This window comes from Aulonocara sp. 'chitande type north' Nkhata Bay, linkage group LG23, assembly GCF_057382095.1.
Source record: "Aulonocara sp. 'chitande type north' Nkhata Bay isolate Kocher_YH1m ecotype deep benthic linkage group LG23, A_spYH_male_GT1.1, whole genome shotgun sequence".
Classification (NCBI taxonomy): domain Eukaryota; kingdom Metazoa; phylum Chordata; class Actinopteri; order Cichliformes; family Cichlidae; genus Aulonocara; species Aulonocara sp. 'chitande type north' Nkhata Bay.
In genome coordinates, this window is record NC_141365.1 from 5,219,207 (window position 1) to 5,246,622 (window position 27,416).

General features: G+C 42.5%; 1 protein-coding gene across 6 annotated transcripts; it reads left to right on the forward strand.

The window, feature by feature from the left end:
- Positions 1-10: 10 nt before the first annotated feature.
- Positions 11-27,053, forward strand: shdb (Src homology 2 domain containing transforming protein D, b). 6 transcript variants are annotated; one of them, XM_086282375.1, is made up of 9 exons: positions 170-312; positions 439-616; positions 3,545-3,919; positions 5,564-5,714; positions 8,991-9,212; positions 19,320-19,397; positions 20,170-20,344; positions 21,900-22,019; positions 24,395-27,053. In XM_086282375.1, exons 3-9 carry the CDS (start codon positions 3,590-3,592, stop codon positions 24,579-24,581), a joined length of 1,263 nt encoding a protein of 420 aa, XP_086138501.1. In that variant the 5' UTR covers positions 170-312; positions 439-616; positions 3,545-3,589; the 3' UTR covers positions 24,582-27,053. The 6 variants fall into 6 exon arrangements, with proteins under 6 accessions (XP_086138502.1, XP_086138499.1, XP_086138501.1 ...); XM_086282376.1 differs by lacking the exons at positions 170-312; positions 439-616 and adding an exon at positions 11-134; XM_086282373.1 differs by lacking the exon at positions 439-616 and having other exon boundaries at positions 165-312.
- Positions 27,054-27,416: the final 363 nt, after the last annotated feature.

Genomic DNA, 27,416 nt, shown 5'->3' on the forward strand with positions numbered 1-27,416 from the left:
GATGGCAACTTTGTTCTGTCGCGTGCAGCACAGCCAGCCAAAGGCAGACTTGTTCTAAAAGTTGTGGTTTCAAGAAGCGTAGAGAAGCAGTGACGAGCACAGGCGTTTCATAGGGTGATGGTGACATTATCGAGGTATTACGTCATATATGATTTGTTGTTTTGTCGCTGTTTTCTGCGGGTAGTGGTAGCGGTGGGAAAGTTCCACAGTTTAGAAAATTTTAGCCAATCACAGAAAGTAAACCTCACCAATGGCAACACTGGAGGGCCCGACCCCGGAAGCAAACACCTTTATGTAATAAGAAAGAGTGAGGTGAGGGAAAATAGAATTTACCTTAATGTTACTGTATTACAGGTGCCACGTAAAGACTAGTGTGTGTTTTACTAGGCTGATTCGCTTTACTGCCTCTGCGGTTTATTTTTGTTTTTTTGTTTGCAGTTGCTCTGTTCTTTGTCATAACTGCAAGTAACTGACAAGTAAGTTAACTGTGGTTAAAGTGGGACACTGGTGTGCTCATGCTTATTAAAGAGCACATGGAATGCAATGCACACCAACCACCAAATGAGGGCAGTCGATGCAAGGCAGATGAAGCTATGGAAATCCGCTGCTTCTACAGGTCTGCTTTGCACCCCCCTCACTATCTCCTTTTGTCAAGGCAAACGCTTATGCTGACATTAAGATTAAACTCAAGGCTTTGATATATGTGTGCATCACTGTGTATGTGTGAAACCTGTAGTATGTTTGTGTTTGTCAAATTTCATAAATGATAGCACATTGAAGCCAAAATCTGAGTGAAGCTTGGAGTTCAGAGGAAATGTCACCTCTATATTTAGCCCGTTATAATGAGGCAGCCTTATTAATTCTATGAAAAGAAAAATACAGAGCTTCTTTTTCTGTTATGTAACTGCGGTTATTTTGCATGGAAAAAACTGCAGTCACTATTTACCTGTCTGATTGTGTGCCTGTCAGTCTGACTGTCTCTGATTTCATGTCGGTGAGAGATCCAAATTTTCCATTTCAGTTTTTCTCCCCTCTGTGCTCTCCATGTGTCCTCCTCTTGCTCACTCTGACAGCTTGCATGTCTGTTCATCTCTGATTGTTCCATCTACTGCTTAGTCTCTGTCTTTGAGTTCTGGCTTTCACCCTGGTCGGGATGGAAATAAAAAATTAGATGTGTCCTCAATATGGTACTCGCTAGGGGGTTAGAGGAGGTGTTGGATTGAAGGGATTGTGCAGATGAAAAAAGGGGAAGGTGTGACTAAGGGGAGGGGGAAGAGAAGAGATATTACAGCTACAGTGAAAGATATGAGAGGAGATAAAAATTCAAAGGTGGAAAAGAAAGGGCAGGGGAAGAGATATCGGGAGCTAGTAAAGCTCCAGGAAATAATGACAACCAAAAGATGGCTTTTTTCCGTTGTCATCTGGGAGAAAAGATTGTAGGTAATTTGATAACATGATTTTGTGGGGACGGCATATTTTTGTTAATAAATATATGGATCTAATTCCTATAAGATAAAATCTTTAGCACAATGCCCATATGATAACGACTGATTCTCAGACTACTTAAACCTCACAATGAGACTTTGTTTTCAACTCTGGAAACTTTCTTTTCCCCAATAAGAATAATGGCAGGCATTTAGTGGCTAGTGAAATTGAATCCCTTCTTCACATTTACTGCTTCACTGCTATAATTGATTTAAATTGAGCTGCAGGGCCCACAAAGATTTGCATTCACACTAATAAAGTGCACTCAGATTTTTTTCAGAAACACCTGGAGCCATGTTTTTGATCTCTTGACCCTCTTTAGGTATGGAGCCAGTACTTGGTAAACACTGGTGGAGGCACAATGGCGGAGATGTAAAAAGCTAGATGGGATAATGTTGATGGCTGTGCTGATAGTGTGGTGGGGGTGGATTCTAGCTTGCTGACCTCATCCTTTCTCTCTCACCCCTGGGAGAAAGTGAGCTCATAAAGAAAGAGGCATTTACGGTCTTTTAACAGACTTAGATGGTCCTTAACCGCTGTTGCACACAATCCAATTTTCCTGCCTGTGCAGTGGATGATGTGACGTTTGTGAGAGGATGAAACACATTCAGAGAGGTCAGTAAGGATTGAAAAGAGAAGATGAAACACAAACATCCTTAAGTTTTTCCTCAGAGTGGATGGGACTTGATGCCTTTTGGCATCTTGTTTGTGTGGTAGGGCTTTCTTTTGTTTGGTCCCTACAACCCTGATCATGTTGTCAACTGCGTGGGAAGCAGATGACATTTTCAGTACTATTAGTGCGTTTGAAGTTCCCAGTTGTTAAAGGCAAAATCATTTAACTTACCTAGACTGACGCTGAAACATTAAAATTGTCCAATGATGTCATGCGAATAAATAATGCACAAGTTTGGATGACATTCGTGCGAGGTGTTTTTTTTTGTTTTTTCTTTATTTCAGCTCCTAGATTCAGTTTTTGATTTGTGCTCCTCGTGCACCGCTTTAAGAGGATGCAGCTATTGTTGAAGCATGTGCGATGTGCAGATATTTCAATGAATGAACGGTCGGCTGACTGCGAAAGGGAGTAGGATGATATTCCACAGGGAATGAAGCACCTCCCCTTTAATCGCTCGGTTGAGTTTCTCTCGGAGCTGTAGTCGGTCTCGTCACTCGCGCATTTTCCGCCAGTCGTTGGAGGAACTCTGCTGGATTTCAGGGCTCTTGTGTTAGAAAGGATACTGTTTGTTTTGGTTTTTTTCTTGTGCTTTTGTGGAATAAAAAGTGGAAGTAGAAGGTTTTGACACTTGTCGGTGTCGTTTTGTTGTCATCGAGATGGAAAAACGCGGAATTAAGCATCCAAAGTGGCTGAAGGACTGAATTGGCTGGGTGAGTGAATGTGCTTTCGGAGCGCAGCGCTCGCTCTGGCGTTTAAATTCAGTGTTTTGGTCATTGCTTTTGAGGGGAAGTTTAGGGAAATCCGCGTATCTTCGGCTTTCTGAAATAAGACTGGGTCAAAACTGAACTTATTAATTTGTGTTCCTCAAATTCCAAAAAGTGAAATCGTTAGAATTTAAAACAACTTATATTTATTTAACTCCTCGTCTATTTCTAATATTCTCTTCCACACTTTGCTTTTACTTTTGTATCACCGCGTTAGAGTCGCCTTTTATTGCTGGGGTGTGAAATGTAATTGCAGCCTTGGGCAAAGTCCAGATGCCAGACGTTATTGCTCACTGCGTAAAACAAAAGGAGTGCGTAAAGCCCAGCTGTCGGTGTAGTTTAATGTCACACGAATGCATGTAAAAGCACCGAAATCGTGGCTCTGTGATCAGGGGGAGATAATCCTACACAAATATTGTTAGTGAAGCAGGACCTGTGGATTATTATCGTCGCGGGGTTTTTTTTTTTTTATAATTGAAAGATTTAATTTTTAATCATTGACCTGTCACATTTAGAAAAGCACAAAATCTCACAAAGCAAATCCAGCACATAGCTCACAAAGCCTTACAAGAAAAAAAGGTAAAGCAATAACCCTTTATCTGTCCATGTCTATCTCCTCCAGCCTCCTGCTCTCCCTTCACCACACACTGGCATATTTGGAGTGGAAATGGCCAAGTGGTTAAAAGACTATCTGAGCTTTGGCAAGAAGGTGCCTCCACAGCCTCCAACACCAGACTACACAGAGAGCGAGATCCTCAAAGCCTATCGGCTCCAGAGAGACCTCGATTTTGAAGATCCCTATGAGGACTCAGAAAATAGATCCAGGGGAGAGTCTGGAACTTCTGAACCTGCAACACCTGTCTATGGGTCTCCCATGAAGTCATCCAGTGTGGACGTGAAGTCTCCTAAACACAGACTGATCAAAGTGGACTCACAGGAACTGGGACGCACCAAGATCCTACTTAGCACCATCTCTTTAGAGGATCAGCAAGAGCCCGTGAGTTTCTCTTTGTACCTATATAAGGAAAAATGTAGGCGATGACAAGCTTTTTATGTGGCCTATCTCTTGAGAACTAGAGGGATGACCGGAAGGCTAGCGAAGGAAAGAAACTCTCCCACTTCTCTCATCCCATTTTCATCATTGTGACAGTTTTATTGATCAGACTCCATAAGCAAGTGACTTTAATTTGTGTCTGAAATATGTGTTGTTTACATAAATCATGATATGTCCTATGCAACACATAATCTTTACTACCTTAGATTGAAGAAAGAATTATTGATGGCTTGAGCGGACCATTGAATCAGAGAGGGTCACAGTCCCCTGAGTTTATGTCCTATAAATAATAGATGTGGTTTGGTTTTGCAAGCTGAGAGAGACCTCCACATGAGCAGATGTTAGGAACCATATACTGTATGGTGTATGGTGATATGTCAAGGGCCAAAGGGAGCTGAAATTTATTCTTTGGCGCTGTTTGGGTCATCAGGACTGTATTGCTCTCTTGGCTGCGTGCGCTGCATATTGTGCTGTAGAAAAGCTACTGAGAATTACAAAAAAAAGGCAGATGTTAACAGAACGACTGAAGAAAAAAATAAAAATCTTACAGCAGTATGGTGTACACATCAACTCGGCAACATATGTTGAATAAGTTATGGAATATTTCCGGCTTTTCATCACTGCAGTTAAATCTATGACTCCACTCATGGAAAATGCTACAAGTGCAAATGTCCTGAAGTGGCTTGAAGTAGCAGTCTTAACTGAAGTCAATAGCTCCCCTCTCTGCCCCACTCTTCTTCTGTTCTCATTAATTTCCCATGGTCTGTGGGAACATCCGCACTCTAATTAACATTGCAGATTCCTGTGCATTGATAGATAACCTGTTACAGAATCAACATGGGATTAGGATGTAATTTTACCAGGGCGTGTATGTGTTTATCTTGAAATTGGCCAGCAAGTCTCGCTACAGTGATTTCCTTTGTCAGAGAGTGACAGACAAAGAACATTGTGCGTGCGCATGGGTTTGTAGATGCATGTGCGACCATATGCTTTCCTATGTAGCTGTCACTGTGCCAGATTACAACTGTTTTCCTCCTGTGCTTGTAAGAAAGAACAAATGCCACCAACTGGACATTTCCCTCTTTAATCTCCTCTTCTCTACCTTCAGCCAAAAACTGGGTCGTGCTAAGATAGGATGATTTCTCACTGTGTTGTTTATTCATTTAATGTGACAAGAAAGATGCAGTATGTTTCCTTCAAGGGATTCAAGAGTTAACTGCCTTGATTAGCTGCTAAATATAGTATACACGGTAATGCCGTACATGTGTATTTGTTTGTGAGCAAACACCTATTTAGCATGCCATTGAGTGGGGATCTTTCTGTGCAGCACTCCTTACTTTTTTGGCATTAACATGGAGACTGTGATTCCCAATTATCCAAAAAACTCTTGTTTTCTAGGATTGGCTCGTTTGATGTGCAACTCCAGAAATGATGGATAAAAGTCCAACTAATTATAGCCTGTCGCTGGACTTGTAGCTCCTTTTGAAAATGTGACTCATTATACTGAGTCAGCATTTTCTTTCCAGAGGGTCAAGTTAAAGTTGTGTAAATCTTCTCTTTCATGAGGAAGTTTGTTTTGTCCTTTAGGTGGTGCCGTCCGCTCCGTTGGCTGGAGACACAGATTATTCGGACCCATTTGATGCTCGACTGAACCACCGACCAGACCCAGATCTTCGACCTGTTCCCTGTGAAAACAACGGCTATATGGAGCCCTATGAGGCCCAAAGGGTCATAACAGGTCAGGGGGCCCTTAACACCCTAATCTAACCAGTCCCAGTTTTGCCACAGGTTTTAATTTTTTTTCTCATCCTTGGCCTTTTTCATCTAAATGTCACCCTCTTTCCTGCAGCTTCAGAATACAACAGCTGGATGTGTTACTGATTTTAGCAGATGGCATTACGTCACCTTAATGGTATCTTCTCTTCATTAGCTCCTTGTACATTTTAGGTTCAGGTTACTTTATTTGTACCCAGAGGTAGATTTGGTCTGCAGTAGTACGTCATCCATCTTCACATGCACATTTTGAGTACAAGTACAGACATAATACAAAATACTAAGAAATAAATAATAATACCAAATTTGCACAACGTCATGTAGGACAGCCTGTAGGATGACTCGTTCATGTGAGTGATGGCTGCTTGAATAAAGCTTTGTTGTTTTGCACTTTGGTGCCAGAAACCTCGTCCAGAACGCAGAAACCTGCTATGAAAAATACAAATATAACTGAACCAGTGAACCACTGTAACTGTCTGTTGTACAGGGATGCTGGGTTCATCTGTGGCTTACTAAACATCCTGATTAGAAAGATTTTATGATAATTTTTAAAGTATTTCTTGGTCTGTTTCCAAGCTACACAGCCAAACCATTACCTCCATCGAGCTGCTTCTCAGCCCTCGGGTCATTCATAGTCAAGACTGTGCCCTCCAGCTTGGAGGCGCCCAAAGTATAAAGCTTGTGGAATAAGTGCCGTTTTACTTCCTGAAGCACATTTTTATAGACTTGTGAAGTTTTTATTCTTGCATGATTGTTTCTATAACATAATGTTGCTTTAACTTTCCCTTTTTTAAATTTTCTCTCATTTTTGTTACTCTTTCTCGTTCACATTGCTGCACTTTGCAAACACTGGTTTTAAAGTTGCTATAAAAGTAAAATTGTCATTCTTAATATACGCAGCTCTTACATGTAAATGCAAGTAACAAAATCACCGATATGTAATTTGTCAGCTCTCCCTTTACTGAACAAAACCAGAAGACCAATATAACAATCCTTTTCTCTGTAGTTCAGTATAAATATCGTATAATATGTTATTTAATTGCTACATTTATTCACCACCTTGAGCCTTGTAACAGACCATCCCAGAGTATTTTAGCAGCCAGCTGTGTCAGTTCTCAGCCTCACGAAAAGTCCCTTTAAAGAGTCTAGCCACGATACAGTCTTGAACCCCTCCCCACCTCTGTGATTATTTTCTCCCACATCGTCTAGCTCACATCTATCGTTTTCCATTTGTCTCTCCTTCTATAACATCTCTGTCTGCCCCTTTAGCCCCTCTCTCCCCCTCATCTGTCCTAGTCATTTAGTGTGAAAGCCTGCCCCCTCCTCTCTCTCCATTTCTCTATCTCACTTCATCTCAAGGGCTCTCCCCGGCCCTGAGGGGAGTCATTGGCTGTCACTCTAATCTGTCCGTTACCGAATTTTGTGCCCTGTCCTTTCTCCGCCGTCACTTGTGCTGCCCTTTTAGTCGTCACGTGAAATTCATAATATCATGGATAAGTGCATGGTGCATCCCTTCCTTCGCCTAAACCAAGAAATGCTGGAGAAATTGTTTTGTGGTTCAGCTGGATGGAGCTATTGGAGAGATAAGATGTGCAGTGGTGATGGCGCAGCATTTGGGAGGCCATTGTAAAATTTCTTTCACTGACATTGCATTGAGTCTGTCACTCCTGGGCTGTCTGTCTGCCTGCTTTTGTCTGTCCCTCTGTCTGTCTAAATCTGCTGTTTCCCGCTAAAGAACAGCAAAGCAGCAAAATCAGGTGCGCAATCAGAATTTTAATGATCTCACACAAAGACTGTCCTGAAAACGGTACTTTTTAGTAGTAAAGATCTTTAATGCTTACTCTTCTTAAGCAGCTTCGTCGTGATTCTTAAATTGTGCTCGTGGGGATAAAAGATTGGTCTCCCAACACGTCTGCATGCCTAAACACTCAGCAGACTTCCTGTCGTCATTCCCTTCTATCTCCAGTGTCTGTCACTCTGTCAAATTGCTGTTTTCTTACTCCCGCCACCCCACCCCCTGCTTGTGTTTTTCTCCATCGTGTTTTCTGTGAATTTATCATTTTATTTCCTTAATGTCGGTTTTTATCTCCCGACCTTCATCTTTTCCATCTCCAGGCTGCCACGGCACCACGGGTTCCCAGCGCAGGTAGAGCAGCATACAGCCCCGCTGTGCTTCTGTCTCAATGACTTAACATCAAACACTGACAGACCCCAATCCTCCCTCCGCCCTTCCTTGCCTTTCTCTCGCGTCCTCCTCTTGTTTCCTCATTGCTTCCCTTTCCCCTTCCTTTTCCTACGGCTCCACCACATCCTCTCCTCCCCTTTCCCTCGCTTCTCTGCCTTGCTCCTTCTCTTTTACGATTTGCCCTCCACCCTCATCTCCATTACCTCTGGGTCTTTCCCGAGGGGCCCACCACTTGGTCACCATGGTGATTACAAGACCGCCCAATAACTGTATCTTGCTGTGTGAAGGTTAAAGTTTTTCTCTGCCTTTCGAAAGCAAACCTTTCCATCTACTCTTCCTTACAAAACAACCAGATGTGTGCACAGAAATGTCTGCTCTTCTATTTTTTCCTCTCATTTTCACTACTAACACTACTTTGTTTTTTTAAAGCGGGCACATTTCTGAGGTCTACATATAAAAAGCCATTGCTGATTGGTATTGCTGCAGCATAGAGGCTCTCACTGATGCATTTGGAAATCAGATTTTCACCTCTTGGTTGCGTCAATAACCTTAAAGCCTTTTATCTCATGGCCACGTTTGACTCCACATAACAGTTGCAGGTGCCAAGTAGCATTTGTTGGTTGAAAACCCGCAGAGAAGGTAATGAAAATGTTAACAGGGAATTGCGGATGCTGTGTTGAGCTGTGCAAGATTGCTACTGGGATTCAGGTTGGACAAGAGGAGGGGTGGTGGGCTGTCTACTGTGTTGCTGCTCAGCATCTACCCCAAGGCATCATTAAGCCCCCCCATATGAGATTCTGAGCTCACAGCAAGCTGTGCAAACATAATTTGTCTCTTTCCCCTAATTCTAGTCGAGGCAGAGCTCAACAGGCTTCGTTTAAATTTTTTAGCTCAGAATAATATTAGCATAGGGGAACGTCATCTGTGTCAGATAATATTTTGTAATGTTAGCTGTTTTCTTTCAGACTGGTTAAACGCGATGCAACAGACATATTTTTGCATGTATATGTTCGTGGCGATGTATGAACTTGTGTTCTTTTGGATCTGACGTGACAGAGCTGCAGCGTAACCCAGGAGGAGGACAGGCGCGTGGAGGGCTGCAGCTCTATGACACCCCCTATGAAGACATCCGAGGCCAGTGTCTGGGTTTGGTGTATGGAGAAGCTCAAGAAGAGGGCAAGGAGAGCAGCAGACTGCCGCAAGATGACGAGAGACCGGCTGATGAATATGACCAACCCTGGGAATGGAAAAAGGACAACATCTCTAAAGCTTTTGCAGGTAGTTAGAAAACTAACTGTAGTGCTTTTTTAAACCTTTGTCAATATTTTCCAGATTATAGGTTATTTAATGCATTTCCCACAAAATGTAAGCAATGGAGACTCTGAACTGCGCTTTGTTTTATAGTTATACTGCCTAATTAGGTAGTAATTTATGAAGAAGCGGTGAATCACACCATTTCCCTTCAGTCAGTGTTAAGAGAAACAGATGAAAGTTTTCCTTTTTCACATGTCACACAAAACAGGACATGATTCACTTCAGAGGCGCTGCTCACTGCTGATAATGTCCTGTTTAATTTAAATGAGGCTGTTGCCTGGATAGAGCATGCAGGACGCATGATGCCCACTCACTCACTATTATTTTACTGGACAATTACACGTGTTATTCTCACACGGGGGCATTTGAACATTTGCATTCTCATCGGCACTCCATCAGGTAATATATATATAGAAAGGTTTGGGGTTGCAGTGAATGTGTGAAACTGCTTTAGTCAATGCAGTCTCACATAATAACAGGTTATTTGCAAAGAAAAGTGCCCACATATTGGCAGTTCTCTATTCTGTTAAAAGTACCTCGGAGTAAACCTGTGAATGCCTATCAGACGAGAGTTCTTGAAACCAGATGGTGTGATGTTAGTCTGATCCATGAGGCATGTTTAGTTTTTCAAATTTAGTTTTAGCTTTTTTAAAAAAAAAAAGAATCTGTAGAATATGTCAAGATGGTTAAAATCAGGATTCAAATGTTCTGTTTTTAAAGGTCAGAGCACTCCTAGGAGCACACAGACAACCCCTACTGCTGATACTACATGGCGAAATAATCGTCTAACTCTCTTGACCTTTAATATAGTTATTACACCCCCTCAACCCCACCCAGTCATTACATCTCCAACCCTTTTTCCCTGGAAATAGCGAGGGCTCTGACTTTCACTCTCATTTCAAATGACGAAAAGCCTCTCTTTTAATGTTTAAATGCTTTCTGGTGAATATTGATTTCTTGCTGTCACACATGTGGCTGACCGTGGACTTAATCTATGAAGTGATCATTAAAACCAATAATGGTTTCTTCTGTGTCCGTATGGGGGGAAAAGGAATAGTTGTCAAGAAGAGACGGATAAAGATCAACATTGTCATATTAGCTACAGTATGTCTTTAAAAATTGACATAGCGTGTCATTTTTCCCATTTGCTAAAGCTGTGTAGTTCATGTCTCACATCTCGTTATGTTCCATATAAGGAGTCAAGTTGGAGGGAAAGAATGAACTGGGAATGAAAGAGACTGAGGGGTAAAGCGAAACACAGTAGGACTGATAGATGATTTAGGAGTGGATCAGTGCAAGGCATTGCCAGGCCAAGCCAGTCTAATTGAGCTGCATCTCCAAGTCACCAAGGTCAAGGTGATGGGATAATAAATCAACTTGCCTTGTCCTCACTCCCCTCCAATACCACTCTCCTCCCTTCTCTTTCCCTGGTGTGTATGCCCACCACCCCATCCCCCTCTTCTCAGTTAATTACATGCCTACATGTGCGTGACTGATCTAGTGCTAATAGGAGAGTCATGGTCAGTACACCATTGTCAGACACATACACACTTTCAGAATCATATCCATGCACACTGTGTTCATGCCCAAATCGCGCTACGCAGAGGAGCAATGAAAAGACACGGTAACCTATTTGAGAGTGATTTCAAAGAGGTGCATGGCAGTTCATTTAAAAGCTAATATCACTTTTCACCTACTTAGCATTTATTCCTGCTTTATCTGTCATTTACTTCCTCTTCAGCTTTTCTTCCTGTTGCCACATACACCGTGCACTCCTGCAGAGGAGCGCTTACAGCACCATTAGAGAACGCAGTGGAGGAAAACGCTTGTGCAGCGCGAGTCGTCTGACCCCTTGTTTTTTCCATTTGGAGTCAGCACTCTGAGCTGGCGTGCTGTCTGTCTGAGCACAGCAAAGCACTGAAGTGTAAACACACAAACAGTATTTTCCATTCTCACTTTAATCCATATTCCCAGGCCCTCTCAGCGTTGCTAGGCATGGCCCACTTGCAAGGATGGGGAGAGATGGGGAGGTCAGAGAAATAGAGGGATGTAAAGAAGGGGAAAAAATGACACGAGAACTAGGTAAGAGAGTAAGAAAGATCCAAAGAGAGATGAAAACGGAGAGAATGCTAGCTGGAGCGTAATAGAAAGGGACATCCAAGGTTATGGTATGTTTGGTGGCACCTCACTGGATGTTTTTTGGAGTCCCAGTGCCTCTGCGGGGAGGGGCGGGGAGGGGTATTAATGGTCGGGAGCTATGGCGAGGTGTGGAGGAAGGAGAGTCAGGACCATTGTAGCAGGGTGCAATCAGTCATCCACTAACGCAGGCTCACACATACACAGCAGCCGTGACAGGGCTGTCCCCTCAGCCCTTCGTCCCTGCGGATGTGACATACTCACTCAGATAACCTGCTGAAGGGGGCAGCGGGGAGGGGGATGCTATCTGCCAGCATCCCTACATCATCACCCACTCACATGCACAAATATACACACACACATAAAATAGAGTTTCTACTAGGTTTCCCAGCTCTGATTATCACCATGCACCTAATTCAAGGGTGTTGCGTGCTGTTGGCACAGATGAGTGTGTGGCTGTGGGGGAGTTGGGAGGATTGCTGTTGCATATTGTGTGTGGATCTGTCTGCACTGCATTCATGCGAAAGCTTCTCTGATTGTGATTTTCACAGCTTATCCGTGGTTACATGTAATCACATGGATGAATATTGAACGCTGTAGCTGTATTTCATATATTATCAAAAATAAGCTTGCCTCCAAAGCATTGTACTTATTTTCCGTTGGTTGCCAGGTCCATATCAGCCAGTGCTGTGAGGTTGAGCCTGTCAGTGCCCGAGGAGTCGGACATGACAGGCCTCTCTCAGCCCAGTGGGTTTTAATTGCAACGTTAGAAAGCTGTCACTAGTTACTACCATCCAGCTCAAATTACAGCAGTCATTAATTCCTGGAAGTTAATAGACAGTCCAGCAGTGAGAGATTGGCCCTGCAGCCATTCAGCATTATTAGTGAGCTAATGAAAGGCACAGTCTTATTAGTTCTCCGATGGCCACACTTAATGAACAGATGAGTGGGCGTATAAGGTATTTCATGTTTTTGTATTTTATAGTCCACGACAATAGCTTTGAGCCATGTGATGCCAGTGATGGCTGTGTGAAGTCTGAAAGAGTGGGCACATGTTGAGAGAGGCACAAATCAGCTGGAAATCTGGAAAAGGGAAGCTGAATGAATAACATTGCCACCCCTAGTGATTACTATTATGGTGCCATTGAGCAAAGCACTTATCCTCCACTTGTTCCTGTGCAGCTGCTCATTAGGCACCACCAAAGGACTGCACCTCCCCATACACAGAAGCTGCTCATTATGAATATTTTGCATCCTAAAAGCAAGGTGGTGGTGAATTCAGGGCTTATTTGGGTCTAGCTTCAGAATAAGTCTTGCAGCACAAAAATACATTAAAGTGAAATAGTTATGAATCTATAGTGCATTTTTCTTTTTAAATACAGTGCATTAAATATACATAAATTAGCTTATTTCAGGCTAAAAAGAAGGTGAAATTTCCACTTCTGTTGCAGTAGGGATTTTGCAGCCTGTGCAAGTATAGCACTGGTAAATGTACCATAGTTTAAAAACCCTGCATTGTGGCAAGGTATTACTCACCGGAGCAGCAGATTCATACTGGTGACTTTTATGTTTGACTTTTGATGGCTCTTCTTCCATTTCCATTGTGCAATTAGCATTTTTGGGTTTTTTTAGTCAAATGTTTTGATAACTAGGTGATTGCTGTGAATTTTGGTTTATACTTTCGCATTTCCCAAACTGTTTTGATGATTCGTTAACTTTTCATACATCATCAGGTCAGAATTTTGATATGCTTTGGTTTGTGTTTTATGTGCAGCGATGGATTACTCTAGCAGTATTATTTCTGTAAGCATGTTATCATGGTGCTGCTAGGATTTAGCTCTTAGTACTGATGCATTTAAAAAGTAGGTTGTGCTAGCGGAGAATTGCTTGATGAATGTAAAAACAAAGAATTACCAGATTTTTTTTTCTTTTTTACCAGATTTTTGTTTCTGAGAAAAATGAGATCCACATATGAGGACATTCGTTTTAAATTTTGATAGAACATTGGCAGCATAATGTCCTCGTAAGTGGACATCAGGCCCTTATAGAGCAAAATTTAGTATTTTGGTCTAGACAACCCCAAATGTGATGCCCACATATTTGGACACCAGGGCCCTATTTCAGGAAGCCGGTTTAGAAAACTCAGAGTGAAAAACGATACTCAGGGTTGAGTAACCCCGAACTGTCCAACTCGGAATATTCGGTTTCAGAAAGGCTGATAACAATTAGTTCAATCAACGTGGAGTTGCTTTAACCCCAAGTTAAGCGCGCGCACGAGGATACATAAAGCCCTGATTAGCCCTGTGAGTGCCATCTATACAGCCAATCACGCCTGGGAACCGTGAGAATAAATGTAAAATTTAAGTAGTAGTTCAAGTATCACTACATCATGAATTAAGTTTTGTTCATCCTGATACCTGCAATTTTGTGGCATCCCTCTTTGATAAATCTTGTGGGTCTGTGACCGGGGAACACCACAAACGAGTACAGGAGACGTTTCAGTGCTACTGTAACATTCCTGACTGCCCGACAGACGGTAGCCTTGGAAACGTGCTCAGCGTCACCAATATTGTACAGAAAGCTCCCGTTTGCAAAGAAACGGAGTGCGGTACAAAGAATATGTAATGAACTGAGAGCATGTCCGCGATGTGTCACATGCGCAATATATGGCCTGAGGATGTTATTCAAATAACTTATTGATTGTGCTGAGAAACGGTAACGTTCGCACAGGAAATCATCAGGTAATGATAAAATGTCCATACGCGCTCTGATCACTCTCTCCCGGCGGAGAGCTCTGCGGAGTATTTGGGCTTCAAGATCTACTGGCTCTTCAAGGAAGGGACACGCCATGTCTGACACTTCCTACTGTCAGGTTTCCGACAAAGAGGCGGGGACAGTCAGGGTTAGTTGTAGTAAACCTGCTAGGGGGCAGGTTAGCTTCACAGAGTGTGTCGTCATAGTGACTCACTCAGGCTTCAGCTGAACTCGCTTTGTGAAACCGAAAAACCAGAGTTTTCGTTAACTCAGGGTATACTTAGTCAGACTTTGCACTAAACCGGCTTCCTGAAATAGGGCCCAGGTCCTAGGAGGTTAAAGATAAAGACAACAGTGTGCGTGATTCTAGCTGAATATTTAATTATTCTTCTTGGCAGAAATGGAAGAGTTCATTTAAATTGGCTGGTTTCCTGGTACGGACCATGCTTTGAAAAATAATCCACAATTTTTTAATAGGGTTCAGGTTGGGGCTTTGGGAAGGTCTGTCTGGATTGTTTATGTTAGCCTACTTTATTCATTAAAAAATGTTTGTTTGGTATCATTTTACTATTGGAACACACAGTTATGTCCAAGCCCCAGAATATGATGGTACCACCACCATGCATGATTGTTGTTATAGTGCTTTTAGGTTTGAAAGCTTCTACTTTACTACTGCAAACATTTTGTTATTGTAGACAAATAGCTCTGTTTTTTTTTTCTCATTTAATCATAAAACTTTCCTCCAGAAGGCTTTTGGCTTGAATATGTGAGTAGCTTCAAATTTAAGTTAAGCTAGGGGGTGTCCGTCTTAGGGCAGGGCCTTTTTCTTGGTCAGTACTTTCTCAGTCCATGGTGATGTGCAACAGACGTCAGTGTGGACAGTGACCGCCGGTGTTCCAACACTTTCCAGTTCATCGGGGTTGAACCTTGGTGGTTTCTGGTGTGTTGCTAAACATCCTAACCGATCCTAGAAATCTCATCTTAAAATTTTCCTTCTTAGATCTTCACTGAGTTCCTTGAACTTTGCCATTGTTCTGAGCATTGGCCAATCCAATGAGCCCTCACAAGCATATCCTGCTTAAGAGAAACTACCAGTTGTAGTCAATGATGATGTTATTAATGATGTTAATAAGCCATGGCCTTGTCAAGGTAAACATTGTAGAACGAGTATAACTTGTTAACAGATTTAAGTGATTGTGTTTGTGTATATTTGAGCCTGTATGTATACTTTTGAACATGTGTGGATTAGGAAAAGAATTAGCTCAAACCTGTGCATCCAGTCCTCGTTTTTCAAATGTAAATGTGTATGAAAACTTTTGATCACAGCTGTATGACCTTTTATCTGCAGGCAATTGCTTTGCAGGTTGTCCAAGAAAATATACAGATGAATAGTTCAAATCCTTCTCTTCACTAAATGGCACCGTAAGCCAGATGCTGAAGGGCGGTTTAAAGTGTTCATGATTACCAAAGTAGATGCTTTTTTGTGCAAAGCTTGCAAAGACACCATGACAAATGGGGTGTGCGTATAGGCTTTATCTTGATGCATGTACTCTGACAAGGCAAGGTTCCCAGGCTACCCTGAACATGCGCGTGTGTGTCTGCATGTTTGTTTGTGTGTGTGTCTATACAGTAACCTGTGTGTGTGTTTGTGTGTGTGTGTGAGGGGAAAAAAGGAAACAGCAAATGAGATTTCCATTTCTGGATTGATGCTGCTCTCTGTATCTCTAAGCAGGCCCTGGGGGCATCTGACCAGTCTCTTCATCAATTTACTCACACAATAGACTCTGCCCGCCTTCCGTCTTTCCCTTTTCCCTCCTTCAGCCTAAACCTTGACTGGCATTAATGAAAAGACATTTCATTTGTGTCTCTTCTTCACTGGCCTGTACGAGAGATAACAGAAGTAGAGTAGGGCAAGAAAAGAGACGATCAAGGTAGCCTGAAAAGAAAGACAATGTCCCAGTTAAAGGGGGAAACGGGTGAAGGAGTAGTGATGAAGAAGGAGGAATGCTCAGCATGGAGAAAAAAAAAGACGGAGAGCACTATAAATCCAGAGGGACATGGATATAATGTAGGTCTGTAAAATGAAGAAAGAACTGATGGGTAAGGAGTTGTTATAGAAAGGGAACTTGTTTGAATATACATTTTTCTGGTATAAGGTGATAATTATAAATCTTACTGGCGTCTTTGTGTCCAGCAGAAGGTCTTTGTGTGTAGAGACACGCTGTGATGCCAGAGGTATTTGGAAAAACAGCTGTCTTCATTACTGGACCTAATGATGCTGTTATATTGTCTTTGTCTGCTCTCCCTTAATTATGAGGACACAGAAAACAGCTGGTGCACTTGAAAAGTTACTTATCCATCACATGAGGAGATGTGTCCTCTGTGCAACACGCAGAGTCAAACCTACTCTCATTTCCCTCCCCCTCAGATCATTTCTGGTAATTGTCAGCAGGTATTTTCGGCAACAGGAGATCTTGGCAGGCCACAAATGGCTGTTACCTGCTTCATTATCTGGGTTAAAAATGGATTAAAAAAACACTCTTTTTTTTGCATAGACATTATTTACTTTACAAATGAAAAAGATTGCCTTTGTTTATTGATGTGGGCGCCCATTTGTCTGTAAACCATTATTCTCATTGTTTTGTATCGATGAACTTTCTGTGGATGACAGACCCACAGGTTCCATTAGGAGTGAATGGAAAACAGATGTTCCCTGGTAGTAAATCAGTGACATGCTGTGAGTGTGTGAATTTGAATAAGTGTGTGTGTGTCTGTGTGTGTGTGCTTGCTTGGGATTCAGTCTTTTGTTATTAAATGGAGGAGCTCTGTGGTTTGTGCTGTAATGCTTCTGCTCAGTCTTTTCCAGAAGAGAAATGCATTTGGATCGCAAAGATAACCTGTTTTTTTCTTTTGTTTCTTTAAACTAAAAAAAAAACTAAAAAAAAGATGTCCATCAAAGCTCTTGTATTACAGCCCTTCAATAAATTAAGTGAGTCTCATATCGTGTCCTCATGAAGTGTTTGATGCTCTACCACAAAATACCACCTTTGATATACGGGTGCAGCCCTCCCTGTTACAGATGGGCTGTTGTAGTCTTTGTAGCATGTGTGCAAAGGTCACAGCACAAGTTACACAGTCACAAAATCTGTCTTCTGTCTGACAGTTTCAGTTACTTTCTGAGCAGTTATTATTTAATACGTGAATGTAACCTGATATTTAAGGAGCAGTAAGGGTTCCCCGACTGTTGTTGCTGCTGATTCAGTCGCTTTATTTTTCCCCCAGTACTTTTCACGCCCTACATAAATAATGCCCCCCCCCCCAATATTAGTAAGTCAGTGTTAACTTTTTGCAGATTTCCCAGCATCTTACTTGTCTGGTGTTTGTATTTGTCTGACTACGAATATTTCGCCAGTTTTTGAAGGTTTCGTACTCTCAGGCTTGTTCTTGGTGATAATCAAGGCTAGTGCAGTAACATGAGGTGTCTAAATAGAAGTTGTGCGATCAATAAATAAATTAAGTAAAACACCTTGAAACCAGTGTGTTGTTAAAAATATTCAGTCGGATTCAGTTAAAGATGAGTCGTTTTTCTATTAAAGCAAAAATCTACAAATGATGTGAGACGGGATAAACAGCTGAACCACTTCAGTCTTTCAAGAATTATTAAATTTTTAAGTCAGTTTTTTGATGAGCGAGCGCAATTAAGATTCAAGAATACCAGACAAACAATAGGAGTAAAAATGAGGAAGCTTGATGGACTTTTCTCCTCCTGTAACACGCCACTAGCTGAGGTTATCTCTAACTCAGATGGCTGAGCACATTTTTGATCTCTAATAAATTGTCTCAGCTGTCTCCAATTTCTCTTTCTCTCTTCTTGTTACCCTTCACTTGCTTTTGTGTGCTTCTGATGTTAAACCTTCCTCTCGTTCCACACATCCCTCTCAGTTTTACTTGAGAATTAGAGGTGTGAAATGTGATGTGGAGGTGAGCTGACAGGCAGCAGAGTGTTGCAGTGGCAGCGTTTTCGGGGTTTCAGGTTAAATGTGTGCATGTGTGCGTGTGGACCTGTGTTTGCATGCGTGTCTCCCATTGAGGGGTGCCAGGCCACACTTTAATCCTGGCTTGAGCGGAGGTGCGGCCCGCTCCAGATGGGGCCATTGTACTGCGCCATGCATCAATAATTCACCGAGAGCCAGAGAAAGTGGCGGAGTATGTCTGCCTGTTCAATAATTAACCAGGGAGGGAGAGAGGCATGTATGTACAGCCCGGGTCTCTTTCCAAACGCCCATTCAAATGGCCTTTGATGTCGTGGGCCTAGGGGGTCTTTGGATTTGTCGGCTCATTAAGATGTCACCCCTCTTTCCCTTTTATTTGTTTTGTAATCCGTTTTTGCGGTGAGCAGGAGCTGAATGCACAGTGTGAAGCTGGAAAGATGCATAATGTACGTGTGTCTCCTTGTGTGTCTGTGTGTGTAAGGCTGCGGTAATGACTGTTACATTAGATGGTCGCCTGCCATGGTATATAATGAGCTATTTTCAGATCTGCCTCGGAGTGCACCTTCAGTAGCTTTTTCGCTGTAGGTACGACGGTAAATGGAGCATGTTTCGTCCCCACGCGTCACAGTTTCTCTGTCACGCTGCGCTGTGGGTTGTCTTGCATATGAAATCCTTGTTTTCATTACATCTAATGCTAAGGGACAGTTTCTTAAGATGAACTTATAGAGATAAATAACCCACGCCTGACATCTCCTGCTCTCTCTGTTTCATTTTCTTTGCTTTCTTTAGTCTTCTCTTCCACAATAAATTACTTTAAATATTGGCTGTGAAACACTACGCTATGTTTGTTCACGTGTGTGGAGAAAGAGGAGAGAGAAGGTACAGTATATCACTTCTCCCCTTCTGCCTAGGTTTAGTTAACTGCGCTGAATGGCACTACATATCTCTCATTTGACACGTCTTCTCTCCTACTCTCAGCTTCCTCTTTCTTTTCTTTCTTTTTTTCTTTGTCACGTCGACTTCTCACTTCTCTTCACTCTAAAATCTTGCACCCAAGTTCACTTTCACTCCTTAATCATCACCATTTTCCTCACTTGTCTGTTTTTTCATGCTTAACTTTGCTTAAACCCATCTGTTGTTTTCTCACTCCTTTTTCTCTTGCCTCCTCCCTGCTCCCGCCTTTTATTAGAAATGAGGGAGTTGGCGGAGTTGCCTTGGCCTGCCCCTGTGGGTCAGCTGGAGGAGGAGCACCCCACCAAAGAACAAGGTGACCTCTCACCCTGAACACCAACAGCCCCCTTCCCCTACTTTCCTTCTTCAACCCAAGCACTGAAACATGCAGTCGCCCTGACCTATATGACCCAAGCTGTTGTCCTGCATCTGCTCTGCCTCCACTCTGAGCCACCAGCGGCCTGCATCTGCAGCACCTGCGTCTGTCCCTGCCTGTTGTAACTGTTGGATGTGGTGTTGGGGGATGTAAGCACTCCCTTCTTACCGCATTTCCCCTCGTGCATCAACCATGCATGAAAAGCTCCCCATAAACGAGGATGTCGGCTGTGTTCATGTCAGGGTACTTAGTAGTGCTGTGGTGCACTTAATGTTTAATTACAAGTTCACTAGGTTCAATTTCACAAAATTCAGGCAGAAAAGGGGTAAATAACACTTCAGTCTCTGTAATTTGCTCCAAAGTAGTATTGGTACAGTCAACATCGAGTAATCTGCATTGTCTACTGCAAACAAAGACATGTGCGAGAAGGAAGCAGAGAAGACGCTAAATTCCTGCATTCCGCTGCCCCCCTAATCTTACAAACCCACCGATCGTGGTAATTGTGATAATACTGCTGATAGTTTTGTCACTGTTGGACCCCGACGTGCTGTCCTGTAGTGTGACCCACCCATGAGGCCTATGCCGCATGCGCAGCTTTGCAGTAGCCCGATGTCTGATGTTTACCCTAGTCTGGCTGAGAGGCTTAATCCCTTTTGATAATATTGCTGTGTAAATAACATGACTCACTCTTTCTGTCCCCGCCTGCCAACAGTGCAGTTTGATAATACAGAGTGGGATCGCTCCTCATCGCCAACAGAGCGGTTGCGTCCCCTGGGGCCCAGATCCAGTCCGCTGGCGGGAGGGGGAATGAAGTTTCGAATGCCCCACGAAGGCCTCACAATGGTGGGGGAGAGAGTGGACCCTACTCTGCCTCTGGAAAAGCAGGTGTATGTATGCTGTCTTTTTTGAAACCCATAGAAAGTCAGCATCATCAGTTTCTGTTTATCAGTATGGGCCATACTAGTCAGGTTTTAATCAGATTAAGAGGCCTGCATGCTCTGATGTTCAGTTACTTCTGACAGGAAATGACTGAGTGCCCTAGATGCTGTCACTTCATTTACATTCACTGTAACACAGGATAAAGACATTTCTACAGGCATCAAACTGTACGGGCAATGCAGTGAATGATTCAGTGTTCAAACACAGATCACTCCAAGTACATTGAAGAGTTGGATGTTCAGATGTAGAATCAAACCAGGTGCTTCATAACGCAGATTCATGTGTTGTAAATTAACAAGAAAAGTCTACAAACATATATGCTTTGCTGCTATGCGCATACCTAAGGCATCCCTATAAAAGTGGTTTTGAAATTGGGGGATTGTAGGTCCCACGAAAAAAATAAAATAAAAAAAGCCAAAGCTTGTCTGATTGCACTGCTTTGATCTATTAAGGGCTTGGGCACATTAAAGTGAAACGATTATGTGTTTCGGCTAAGCAGCACTCATCAGACCTTACAGGACTGAGTAAGGTTAGAACGAGAGCTAATTAAGTCAGAACATTAAAAACACACATTTACTTTAGTCTTAATTTCAGACATCATTGGTGTAATTTATGTGCTGTTTCTGCGCACATTAAGGGTCGTTTTACTAATGAAATCCAAGCACACGCACCCCTTAAGCACAGATACACATTCAAACACACATGCAACACTCTGGGTTGCTCTCACAAGCCTGAACCTTTGTACACATTCACATGAGGATGGTGTTGATTATTACGCTCCATTACTCCCTGATGATCTCTTAGAGGCTGTTTTGAGCTTTGTGGTTTCCTCCGCGAGAAAACAGCATCTCTGTCAGTCTGTAACATACAGCACCCCTTGCTCAGACATCTCCTAATAAAAGCTCATCGTTATAGAAATGGATATTGCAATATCCTTTTAATGACACTCCAAAGATTCTTTGCACTTTGCACTATCAGTCTGTCCAACGCTTATGTTCACACTGAAGGTTTTCAGCAGTGAGTGATGCACTGCAATAAAATTCTGTCTGGACATTCATGCTAGCCAAGAGAAAGAACTGATGGGTTTGGCATTTGCAGTTTTAAGTGCTCAGCTGTTGGATGAATTGCAGCGAACTTTGCTTCAGATATCTGTGTCCCACTGAGGATGGATTTAATTTGTGTGATCCCACAACCTGCTAGCAGGCATCCTGGCTTGTTGACATTTTAGAGCTAGGAAAGTAAAATGTGTGGTGCTCTGAGTTTGTCATCATTACATTTTTTGTAATAATAAAAAAAAAAAATGAAGAAAGAAGGAAAAACTTTACTCTCGGGTCCACATTGTACCAAAGACTGCTGCTGCACGTACCGGGGTCAATCTTACAATATATTTTTATAACACATGTCAACATCTGTTCCCAAAGGTGTAAAACTGACCCTTTTTTTGTTTATTGGTTTTGGCTTTTTTCCCCTCATGCCTTGTCATGTCTTTATGCGTTTGCTCAGATGGTACCACGGCTCACTGTCACGTTCGGAAGCAGAGTCGCTGCTTACACTGTGTAAAGAGTGTAGCTACTTGGTGAGGAACAGTCAGGCCAACCGCTCGGACTACTCCCTCTCTCTTCGGTAAGAAACACACGCATGCATGCACACGCAACAACAGGCAGCATAACACCTGAGCACCCTTTCAGATGAACAGCTATACAGTTTAATTGCATCTTTCTCTTTTTTTCTTGCCAAGTGTGGTAGGAGGAGTGTGTGGAAAGTATGTGTGTGTCACCACCTGAGCTACTGATATTATATTGCAGTCTCCCACACCGCTCCATCTGTCTCTCCCCCTTCTCTCCCCCTCCCTTCCCTTTACCATCACCTCCACTTAAGATCACTGCCACACTGATTCTCCTCCCGATACTCATTTGCAGGGCACAATACTGCTTATCTGGTCAAATCTCTCCCTTGTAATTACTAGCATGATCCATTGTCCTGGCCTCACCACCATTCTCCCATCAGCGGTCTGTCCTCACACCAACCTTGGGTTCTCTCTGTGGCCTTCCTTCACGGCCCCAGCGGGCCTTCTAAGTGGTAATCAGCCAGGTAGAGCACACTTCAGTGCACACATCATCCTCCACATAATCACTAATGAATATGAATTACCTTCTGTGGGACACACAAGAAGGAAATTAGGCAGAGAGAGGAGAGAGGGAAGAGGAGCGTGAGGGGAGAGGGAGGCACAGTGTGTCACCGTGTTGTGCTGACATATAAACAAGCTCATGCATTACTCATTTACATGAGAAGATGGATGTGACACACACACGCACATTTTTCTCCAGCAACAAGGTCAGTACTGGTAATGGTTCAACAGCTGGAAAATGTGCAGGAGAAGTCATATATCCAGAAACTCTTTGAACCATAAAGAAGCTGGCCTTCACTGAAGTCAACCTTCAGGGTCCAGCTAAAGCAATATGATCCTGAGATCTACTGACATACATCACTAAAAGACACCAAAAAGACAAGCAACCTGATGAATACAAAAAAAAGCTTTGTTAAGAAGAACTGACTTTAAAGATTAAAAAAAAAAGATAAAGTGCTTTCAGATGCCACCTTATTCCCAAAAGGGTTACCACAATGGATGAATCTGCATGTTTGATTTTACAGAGATTTATAACTTGTTGTTGTGACCCCCAGAGTCTGGTTTTTTTTTCTCCTAATACTAATTTGAACCCTTAAAATCTGTAAAAGCCCAACTCAGGTATGTGTATCTTCATAATCCTTTGGGTTTTACCATCTAGTGCAGTGGTTTAACTAAACTGGCTGATCTTGTGCCAGTACCATAGCTAGAAAAGGTAGACTAAGCTACTGAAATAAGACTAAACTATTGAAATAAGGGAGAAAACTGTCCTTCTATGAAGATGTATCAGTTTAATCTTTATCAGGGTGTTTTGGCTGATTGGTAGGCTTTTTTTTTTTTTTTTTAATTTAATACCAACAATAGAACCTTCAGAAAGATTCTTTGTGTAATAACAAGCAGTACTACCTACATTTGATCAAAAAATGCATTATCTGTATGTTTTGGGGTGGGTTTATTTTCGGCCATTGCTCTTATCTGTCCTTGGAAAATGTGAACCCCACCTACGCTATTCTAAGATTACACAGAAATGTGAACAATAGAAGCAGTGACTGATTAAGGATGTTTTAATGGAGACAGGAGGAAGCCGTGTCAAAGTGAGTCAGCACTGAAGTAGGCAGGCCTGCTAGGTTTAAACCAACATGTAATATGCACAAGAACTGGTAGGTTGTAATCTACCATTTAGTACAAAGAATCCCCAAACATACAGGACTGGATGGAAACACGCTGTCAACTCTGAGCTCTGACATGATGAAGCGTCTGGCTCTGGTGCTCAGGAAGCCAGTGGGACGTTACATACTGCCGGTTGTTTGGCTGTTTATAGTTGCAGTGAGTGCTTTTGGTTTCACTGCTCTTCAAAATTTAATTTGGTTTACTTGAACAATGATAATTATGGTGACCGGTTTCAGCCCTTGTCTTTCCCTCCGCTTCTATAATTAGACATACATCATGGCTGGCTGGCTGGCTCTTAAAGGGGAAGTCCTGTCGCGCTGCACCGATTTTAAAGGGGAGGTGTGGTCCTGTGAGCGGAGCCACTTTCACAGTCTGGAGCATTCATCTTTCTCGCTCTCCCTCTGACTTTGTGTTTCTCTACCATGTGTTAAAACACCGCTTATCCATCCATCATAATGTCACTTCCTTCCTAATTTGTGACATGGTGTTAAATGTTGGTTAAAATTGTGTCCTCAAAGCGAAAGAAAAAAAGGCGTGAGCATAAATCTGGCCTGTCACTTTCACCGTCATTACGTGACAAAATGTGTGGAAGCCTGAATGGTGTTTTATGTGCCCTACATTTAATGTCATCCCTCTTCTTTTTTTTGCTCTTTCTCCTTTTTATGTCCGTCCTCAATCTACGGTTCTGCTTTCACTCTCACAGGAGCTGTCAAGGTTTCATGCACATGAAGTTCACCCAGTGTAAAGATGGCAAGTACGTGCTGGGACAGAACAGCCCGCCCTTTGACACCATCCCAGAGCTCATCCACTTTTACACCACACACAAACTCCCGATCAGAGGCGCTGAGCACCTGTCCTTGCTATTCCCAGTGCTGGTGCAGACACTCTGACCGCCCTGGAGCGCCCTTTCAGTGATCAGACACTTCAAACATGAATGTTTGACTGGATCTACCCAGTGGAGTGAAAGCGTTCTCCTCTATTTTGACTGGAAGACTTTTGATGATTCAACACATGAGGAGCTTATCTTACCTACCACTGCTGTGTACCCGTGCCAAGCTGAAACATCTTGGGGACTGATTCACGTGAAATGCAGTACCTGAACTTGAGGCACCTTTTCTCTCTCATCCAAACGAGGCTGACTTAAGGACAAAAAAAACGTTCATTTCATTGCATTTCTTTCCAGTGGATGTTTGCAGAGCTCCGAAGAGGAGAAAGTGTGTATTCTGAATGTACCGAAGACCAGCAGGAGACTGAGATTAAATTATTGCTGTTCCACATTAACACCTCATCGACACTGGTAAAATATTGCTGTTGTTAGGTGAAAACCTTGCAGCCATTGTGCTGATTTTTCATATTTCTGCTAGAATCAGTCAGTTGAGTTTTACTGTATCAGATTAGATTCCTTCTTCATCCTCAGGCTTGGGAAACCCTTTTGTAAACATTGAAAAATCCATGTTGCAAGTATGCTATTTTCAAGTGTAAAAGGTTTTTACCAGCAGCAGTTATATTACAAAAGCTTTTCTACATAAAGTCTTGCTTATTTCCATCCAGTCAGTTCCGTACAGTTTTCTATTGATTTGCTTGACAGAGTTACGTTGTTGATTTTCCTTCATAAGCGAAGAGAAGCTGTGTTGTATTTGCCTTGAGCTCACTGACCTTTTATCTCTTGTTTCTTGCATTTGAAAGACAATACTGGGTTTATAAAAGCTGGTCTCGTCTTTGACTAACTTAAAGATAAGATAAGCCCAGAAACTGAGGAGAAGGTTCATATGAAGAAAGAGATGCGAATCAAATATTGAAAGCCAAAACAAATTGGGATTATTAAGAACACTGGCTATATTAAATCACATTTGATTGAATATTGCACAATTTTTGTCTGGCATAGTCATTACATGCTGTTAGTAGAAGATTCAGTTCAATTCAATTAAATTCAATTTTATTTATACAGCGCCAAATCACAACAACAGTCGCCTCAAGGCGCTTTATATTGTAAGGTAGACCCTACATTAATACATACAGAGAAAAACCCAACAATCATATGACCCCCTATGAGCAAGCACTTTGGCAACAGTGGGAAGCAAAAACTCCCTTTTAACAGGAAGAACCAGGCTCAGGGAGGGGCGGGGCTATCTGCCACGACCGGTTGGGGTGAGAGAAGGAAGACAGGATAAAAGACAAGATGTGGAAGAGAGACAGAGATTAATTATGATTCAATGCAGAGAGGTCTATTAACACATAGTGAGTGAGAAAGGTGACTGAAGAAGAAATACTCAATGCATCATGGGAATCCCCCGGCAGCCTACACCTATTGCAGCATAACTAAGGGAGGATTGAGGGTCACCTGGTCCAGCCCTAACTATATGCTTTAGCAAAAAGGAAAGTTTTAAGTCCAATCTTAAAAGTAGAGATGGTGTCTGTCTCCCGAATCCAAACTGGAAGCTGGTTCCAGAGGCCCTCTTGAAGATGAATTAGATGTTTGCAAAATGGGATGGAGTCTCATTGCTGCTGTCTGGTAACAGCACTGACTGTGTGGTTTAAAACTCCTGTTAGGAAAGGGATGGTTTCTACCAGACACATTCGAAAGGAAAATTAATTTCAATCATTGTTTCTTAAGGCTATAAAAATGAAAATTTAAAAAAGGCGCGAAAGATGTTAGGTTGCACTCTATAACCTCTGCATTACCCTGTAATCAAATCAGTGTTTTTAAAGGGTTGTCTTGTACATTTTTAATCACAATTAGTGGTTCCTGACTTGGGGAGGAAATGTAGAAGATTTGGAAACAATAAAAATCTCATTTTTTTAATTTCTTACTCATTTTGATTTTCTTATTATGAAATAATTTTCTTTGTTTGTTTGCAATTTACCTCCTTTGGAAAAGCTACTGGGGAATGGGAAATAGCAGAATAACTGCTTACAGCTTAGATGTGCATCCTGTGAGTAGTTCTAACACGTTGATGTTAGTCATGTGTAATAAAGGTTAGGAACCACTAATGTAGGCGGGAAAAACCTTCCAAAATATTCTGATTAAGAGCATTGCTGATGAAATTGTATACAATAGGCTCCTTTGCAGCAGGAGAAAAGAGGCACAAAGGACTTGGCAAGATTGCGTGCTTCACATACTCAAACACACACGCACACACATTTGCTTTCCTTCATCCATTAACAGCAGGGTTGGGAGGGAGAGGGTGAGAACTAGGGGTGAGGTGTGGCTGAGGAGGGGTGAGGCAGTCCTCATTATTTGGGCTGCGCTGCAGTGAAAAGCACTGGGATTGCTTTCATTACTGAGGCAAATGAAATAGCAGAGGCTGATTACCCGCGTGACGGAGAGAGGAGACGAGCTGGATCACCCTGTTTTGGGGAGAAAGAGTGAAGGGGGGAAAATGGGAGGGAGGGAGATGAAGAAAGTGAGGAGGAGCAGGAGGGATGGGAGGGAGACGCAGCCTGGCTGTACTTCCCCAATAAGACTCCAAACAAGTGTGCGCGTGGGTGTTTGTGAGTCTAAGAGTGAGACGGTGACATTACGGGGAGGGGGGGCTGCTTCAGTCCCATTTTTTCAAACAAGCCTCCCTGGGGAGGAATATGAATAATAACGACAGCGGGAATGCAGCATGTAAAAATCAAACAAATATTCCCACATTTTTCTGGCTTTTGTCTAGCGCTTAGCTGTTCTCTGCTTTGAAGGGTGTTTTTATTCGATTTTCTTTTGTTTTTATCAGACAGAAACT